Genomic DNA, 7593 nt, shown 5'->3' with positions numbered 1-7593 from the left:
GGGTGATTAAATATTGGAACAGGCTTCCCAGTCAGGTGGTGGAGTCACACTCCCTGGAGGTGTTTAAGGAAAGACTGGATTTGGCACTCAGTGCCATAGTCTAGTAGACAAAGTCTACTACACACTAGACTGTGTTCGGTCCTAGGTTGGACTAGATGATCTCAGATATCTTTTCCAACCTAAGTGACTCTGTGATTCCTCCCCTCCCTTGCTACCTCCTTCCCTGCACGGGCTGAGCCCCCCAATCTCACCCCTAGCGGAAAAAAAACACAGATACACCCACACGGCACGTCTGTCACTGCATTGTTTATTGGACGAGTGGACGGGTTACAATTCCATATCTGAGCAGTAAAGCATCTGCCAAGCACCTGCTACCTCCGTGCAGGTGTGGGAGGGAACAGGGAGTGGCCAAGGTACACCACAGTATCTGCACACACCCGGCTGTGCGCACAGGCAGCTGCGTACACCAATATAGAGATCAAAGCAGGAGTAATAAATCCTACCTGAACACGGAGCAAAGTTTACATTGTTAATTGCAGTCAGGGCAAGCAAAAGATTAAAAGAAAAGGTAACAAATCAATGGCGGAAAAAAGGCACATTATTACTACATCAGCAGAAAACAAGCATTTGATTTTACAGTTCCAAATTAGTGCATGACAAATCACCATATTAAAAGCAAAACCGCAGTTCAAAAGATAAGGCACCAATACAAGAGCTATCGGACAGGACTTGGACTGGACTCAGTAATATATACACCGTACTCGGTGGAACGGGATATCTTTCATCTCTTCCCTGTGATCCCTGGCATAGTCCCAAAGATAATAATCGAGTAAAACTGCATTGATCTTTTCCTGCATGTCCTGACCCTTCTTCTGATAGAGCTCCTGTAGGTGCTTGCAAATCAATGCACAGCACCAAATAGAACAGCCACGGATCTCTACCTCTTCTTTGTCTCCAGATTGGAAAAGTGTTCCTGCAGACACAAGAGACAGCAATCCATTTACGTGCAACAGACAAGGTCAAGGACTGCCAAAATTTGCTAATTTTTTCCCCTTTACATTTATTCTGTTCTAGGATTCTGGTTCCCACGACTTACCCTCCAACTGTTAACAATGTTGCTACACATTTTCTAATGGTTACTTTTATTTTACCATATTGCACATAGAAGCTTCCCTCCTATTCAATTCAAAGAACATCCTATATTCTAAGGAACTGCTTTAGGGACAGGGTGTACTGCATTTCTTTGCTTATGGGGACAAAAAAAGATAGTATTTTATTATAGTATATTTTTTAATATATAATTATTATACTTAATAGTATATTTTCTTCCAGGATGACTGAAGTCTAAGATTTTAGAATAAAAATCGAGCAGCCCCTCAAAAGAACTGAATGTAAAGAGAAACAGAGAAACAGTGGAATTATTTAAATGGGAGTGTTCTCATTAGGATTCCTGGAAGGATAAAATGTCTATGAGTTCTATTCAATATATAGATATGCATAAAGATATAAATACACTTACAGACATTCTTTTAAAATACAAGGGCAACTGCATTAATCTGTTTATCTTCCTGGGTATTTCTGAAATTGTGTAATAGCAGTTGCACATCTAAATACAGTCATTTCACAGCGCAAAAGAGATTGGCTTATTTTTATTCTCTAAAATTCATGGTTACTAAGTACTGGGAAGATGAAACCATGCTTCAAAAATTAAATCCTAGTCATACGCAATTAACTTAATTTAAAGCAATATTTTTTAATGGATGCTTATAATACTATTTTGCTTATTAACTAGCAGTTCAGTACAAATAAAGAGGAATTCCCATGCTTTTACATCATATTTGAATTAATGACAAAATCATTTTTTCTTTTATGTAAACCTCAAAAATCGTAACTATTCTCATGCAGAAAAGTGGTTTTGCAACAGCAGCTTTTCAGAAACTCAAATTGTCTTTGAGTCTCTTTAATTCCTCCCTTATCAATGTTTAATCCACAAAACAGTTAGGTCTTTACAAAAAAGTAACGTTAAAACCTCACTCAAGATCATGATTAGAGAAAAATGTTCCTGTTACCTCATGACTACGTAAGAAATCCTTGTTCCCTGGAAGAAAAAAACTGACACATAACCCTTACATGGACAACATAATACATTTTAGAACTAGCCTTAGTCTACAATATCAGGCAGTAAGATTACTTGATATTAGCAAGGACAGAACAAACCTTCACGTAGTTTCTTCATTAACTCTTCCGAATACTTCATTGCTTTTAAGTGAACAAGGACTTGTGGAATTCTGTAGTCAGCAAATATTGTCAGACTGGAAATATCATCAAAAGAGCCATCTCCTTTGCCTTCTAAAACACTCCATGTGTCAGCCACAAGTATCTGTGCCCGTTTGTAGAAAGACACCTTCTTTTTCTGAAGAAAGAAATTTATGGATTATTTAAATGCCCAATCAATAAATATAGCAAATAACACATCAAGTATATCATATTGTTAAGTGAACATTACTTAACTAGAACAGAATAAAATTGCAACACTTTTAAACATCTTAAAATCTAAACAATATCAGACTACAAACATGAATTATGTGGAATGCTCATAAATAAAGTGAAATAAAAGAATAACATAATAAAAGTTACTGCAGCAAATAAAAATTGTTTAGAATATGCCTGGATCTCATAACACATTCATAGTTGTTTACTGCCACTTGGCAAACAGTATAGTTGAATATCCAGCAACATTAATTTTCAGAAACTCTGCAGTACATCCAACCTTTTAATTTGACAAGAGAAGCATAATAGGCATGTATTGTACTAGACAATTAAAACATTTTGTTAATCCATTTATCTGTAAGGAAATAGAATTCTAGTGAAAACTTCAATGAATGCTTCTCTTTGTTTACTACCAAGGTGCTATAACTGTTCCTGAAAGCAAATTACATTTTTTGTCTTTGAATGATATTCTCCAAAAACACTGAGAATTTCAACTACATTTCAAAAAACAACTTCTGCAAATATCCTCAAAACTCCTGCTTTCCTCGTGCCTCATTCTATACTTGACAAAGATGCACAAACTTACTTCTATACAAGGTATGTGATTTTGTATGTTACATAACAAAACACCACTTAAAATATCACACAAGAAGACGTAACAAGAAGTAAATAATTAGCAGACCAAATTTTATCATAGCTCCTACTGCCCCAAAGCAAGGATGTAATTCTTTCATAGCATTAAGAATTTTCCAGTAGTAAAGAACTGATTTTCTCTAGCACCACACCATTTCAAAAGAGCAGAGGAAGGCAGAATTAGAATGGAACTTTTCATTTCATGCTGCAGTTTAATTAAGAAGAAAAACATTGTCTGGGACTCATCACTGAGCAGATAAATTTATAATTTCATTGTTTCAATTGTTAACTTTATGTTGCACAGAACTTACTAAGTTTATACAAAAATCTCAATATTAAAAAAAAACTACGAAGCATTTCAAGTAAATTTTCCCACTATATATCAGAAAGCAAGGAAAGCACCAGGTGGATGATACTGTACATCAAAGAGGAAGAACTTAAGAACTTTTTTACTGTGTGATTGGCTTTACTGGTACAGATCATCTAGGGAGGTTGTGGAGTCTCCCTCACTGGAGATACTCAAGAACTGTCTGGACACGATTTTGTGTAGTGTGCTCTAGGATGACCCTGCTCGAGCAGGGAGGTTGGACCCACTTATGGTAGGTATGGTCCCTTAAGCCCTCACCCAATCTCTGATTCTGTGTGTGAAGGATAGTAATGATAGTACAATTTATCAAAAAAATGGAACTTTTTTCAACATGGCCATACAACTATACTTCTTTTATCTTCTTTTCTGCAACACCCTGCCTTTCTAGGAAATAGTACCGAACATTTGAGTCTTCTCTGCAGTACAATGTGCTAATATTAACAGATATATCTAATTATGACCTACTTAGATTAAAAGAAAGGAGGAGTACTGTGCAAAGAGCAAAATGTGGTATCACAGCCATTAAAAAAAAAAAAGCGAAGAATAGGATCATGAGACTTTCACAACCTCAGTCCCAGGTGATGGATGGTAAATGAAAGATAAATACAAGATAACTGCAAGATATGGGAAGATCAAAAAGGACTCCACTAAGTCTTTGTCAGAACACAAAAATCCTGATAAGTCAGTACAATATAGTCTAAAACTTAAACTGCCGTTGTGAATCAAATGCAGCACAGCATCTACATACGAATTATCCACCAAGGAGAAAAAAAAAGTTTTGGAGATTTTGGTTTTGTTTTGCATTATCTTCTTCAGAAAAACTAACACTGGCAATTTCTGTGATTACATATGTAATTATTACAAGTATTTTATATATGTATTTGGAAAAACATACAGTCAAATAATTGTGCTAATTTTAGAAGCTTCCCTAGAAGGTTAGCTGTAGCAGTCTGTGATAGTATGATTCTAATGTAGGACTTATCTTATAATCATATATATTTCTCCTTCAGAGAGTTACTGAAAAGCACTGGTTTACTGCTGGATATTTCACCATCTTTCCAGTTCCCTCCTAACCCTTTAGAAGTCTTACTTGTGAGAGCTCAACCTGCTGCCATAAAAATAATGTGATCCATGTCACCACCTTCAAAATACACATCTTGCTTAGTGAAAGCAGAAAAAAAGCTTTCATATTCATGCAACAGGCTTTATTACAAAGTCAGTGCTTACGGTCTGGGATCTTTTTTGGAACACCTTTTCATTCTGTAGTCTGCTGCTGCTTTTAGGGAGGCTTGCTTTATAAAGCACTCATCATCATGTCATGAAAGATATAATGTCAATGAGTACAGTCACTATAAAGATAAGAAAATGTCATTTTACTTAGAAAATATTCCCCTTCCGATCATTAAAATTGCCAAAGTATTACTTTATATGTAAAAAAACCCCAAATAAATGAAACCAGTAGCTTCAAAGATTAATTCAAAAGAATCTCTGATTTTTTATGTAAATATATTTTGCTTCACAAGCAGCAGACAAAGGAAAATAAAATAACACCTCCTACTGAAAGGCAATAAATGCAATAGATTCAAAGCTTCAGTGACTGGTATTCCAAGAAGTTGAAAAGACTGCACAGACTAGTAGTATAGGCTGTACTGTCACTAAAATAAAGTCTTCTGGATTTAATGATGTAACAGCTGAGTACTACTGCACATGCAACTGAGCATCCGAGCTGCTACGTAAGTCATAGGTGATAAATGAAAATGATGTCTGTAAAGGTAAAAGCTGGGAGACAAAAAATACCAGATGATCACTGTTTAATTCCCATCAGCTTCTTTCAGTAAAAGCTTCAGTACACTGTCAACATTTGTAAAAGTGTGGGTTACTACTAATCTGTAGTCATTGGAGTAATGCCTTTTGAATCAACAACTGTTAGAGGGTGGAGTCCCAGTAGCTGTGCATTAATGCTACCAGAGTTTCACTTCTTTCATGAGCTGCAGAGAGCCTTGCAGCAAAAGAAAAAGAAGTAGGGGAAAAGGGTTGTCAGCAATTCAAGGGAAGTGGGAAAAAAAAAAAAGGAAAAAGGATCCCCATTTTTCAGGCAAGAATTATCTCCAATACTATGCATTTTTAAGAAGTACAAAGGAGGTGTGATCTAATGGGGAACTCAAGAGTATACCAAAATAAATTACAGTAAAATGATGAAGAGACAGCATATGAAAAATAAAGTACTCCTCTGGTGGGAAAAAGAAAGTGACTCTTGTCCTGACTAGTTGTAGACTATCAAGAGTCTTTTACTGTTACTAAATAGTAGGATTTTTTTTCAGAACTTTAGAATTAGCTTACCTCAAATACAGCTTCATCTCTGTAAGAAGGAAAATTTTCCAGTACGAGACGTAGCAGTTTCTGAGCACTCTTCTCACTCATTTTAACACAAGTGAGGAAGGACCCTCCAAACTTCTCTAACAGAACTATTCCACTTTCGTTCAGCACCCGATGTCTTTCTTCAATCAAAGGCAAAGGCACTTCTGTGTCAGATCGAAATACATGCCTAACTTGGTCAAGCGTCATGGTGGCAAAATAGGAGGCACTGGTGATAGGTATTCCTTCAGAAAAGTGAACATAAGATATTTAGGCTATCACATAACATAACATATAGACCTAACTGCAGCGGTCTGCTAAAGGAAAGCACTTCTATAGGAAGATATAAGAAGTCCATAACTCTTAAACTCAGCTTTGTTTTCAGCGATAACCATACCCACAGAGCTGCTCACAACTCATTTTGTGGGTGCATAGAGTATTTTCTTCTACGGCAAATTTCCAACATACAAAGACGTAACCGCTGTTAATTTTGTATGTAATTTCCCCCAGCTGTTTAGTCTTTGTATTTTTAAGTGTGATGTTTACATGGCACATTGGCAAATATAGTCAGTATATCTAGTTTAGTCGGAATAGGCCTGTTTTCTCATGGATCCTAATCACGCCGTGCATTTACAAAAAGTGTGTTAATGCTAAACCCCTTCAATTTACAAATAACTATGCAGAAAATTAATTAAAACTGTCATCTATACCTACTAGTGTTTTGGGTTTTTTTTCCGAGAACAGCAAAAAAAGTGAGGGCTAAAGTACTGGATTTAAATACAAAACTTTAAAATACTGTTTTAAAGTACTGGTTTGAGCGGCATCTGGGTTTTCAGACTTACTTTAGACACTACGGTATTTGAATAGTCCAGAGTATTCAAGCTTTATGAATCACTTTTTCATTTGCCTTGGAAATAGGGAACTTATCTTAAGAATACATGTGAAATAACCCAAGTCACGCACAGCTGACTACTGGCAATCCTTAAAGTATTTTGAATGGAAGAGATAACCCAGTTAGAGCCACGGGTTACGTAGTTTCAGTACAAGGGTATTTAGAAAGCACTTCCAGTTGCCTTCCCCAAGCTCTACGGGACGCCTGCCCATACAGAGCTACTGACACAGCGCGCACCAGTTCCTAAGAGCGTTTCCCGCTTGAGGCCCGCCTGCATTCAATACGCGACGCTCGGCTCCCGACGCCCCTCGCCCCTCGCCCCGGCCCTGCCCCGCTTCCCCGGCGCTCACTGACCGTCGTCCAGGGCCCTGTTGACAGCGGCGCACAGCGACCAGTAGCCACTGTAGGTTTTATCCTTGTACTTCACAAGGTACTTGCGGTCCTCCTGCTCGGACCAGAAGGAGAAGTTGAGGGTGTCCACCAGGAACACCCAGTCTACAGCCTCCTTGTCGGCGGTCCGGGGGTTCAGCTCGTGGAGGCTTTTCCACCCTGCGAGCCCGAACTCCGCCGCCGAGGCTTTGTCGAACAGGCTCTCCGCCACCCGCCGCGCCCCTTCCTCGTCCACGGAGACATCCTTGCTGTGCTCGGCTATGAACTTGGCGGACTCCAGAGGGGACGGGAACACCTCCATGCCTGGCAGGAAACACGCACGCTGCCGAGGCTAGCCTCAGCGCCGCGCTTCCCGCGGGGCGTGCACGGGCAGCAGCCGAGGCTCCCCGCCCCCGGCGCGGTTCTCGCCGCCCGGCCCCGCTCCGCTCCCCGCCCCGCGCTGCTGCCGCTGCGCGCACGCGCGGGA

General features: G+C 39.0%; 1 protein-coding gene across 1 annotated transcript; it reads right to left on the bottom strand.

Annotated features, from left to right (window-relative positions):
* Window positions 1-291: 291 nt before the first annotated feature.
* QNG1 (Q-nucleotide N-glycosylase 1) lies at window positions 292-7557 on the bottom strand. The gene is made up of 4 exons (XM_014869095.2): window positions 7092-7557; window positions 5831-6090; window positions 2218-2413; window positions 292-973 (listed from the first exon to the last, which is right to left on the bottom strand). Exons 1-4 carry the CDS (start codon window positions 7426-7428, stop codon window positions 741-743), a joined length of 1026 nt encoding a protein of 341 aa, XP_014724581.1. The 5' UTR covers window positions 7429-7557; the 3' UTR covers window positions 292-740.
* Window positions 7558-7593: the final 36 nt, after the last annotated feature.

Source organism: Sturnus vulgaris, chromosome Z (assembly GCF_052056855.1).
Source record: "Sturnus vulgaris isolate bStuVul1 chromosome Z, bStuVul1.hap1, whole genome shotgun sequence".
Lineage (NCBI taxonomy): Eukaryota > Metazoa > Chordata > Aves > Passeriformes > Sturnidae > Sturnus > Sturnus vulgaris.
This window is presented reverse-complemented; position numbering and strand designations above follow the sequence as displayed.

Bases quoted from the DNA above. Each gene is read 5' to 3' on its own strand.
- QNG1 (XM_014869095.2), bottom strand. From the start codon at position 7,428: ATGGAGGTGTTCCCGTCCCCTCTGGAGTCCGCCAAGTTCATAGCCGAG. The intron at 2,414-5,830 runs GTAAGCTAATTC...TTCTTTCTTCAG, and splicing joins GAGATGAAGCTGTATTTGAG to AAAAAGAAGGTGTCTTTCTA. The intron at 974-2,217 runs GTTTGTTCTGTC...TTGTGTCTGCAG, and splicing joins AATGAAGAAACTACGTGAAG to GAACACTTTTCCAATCTGGA.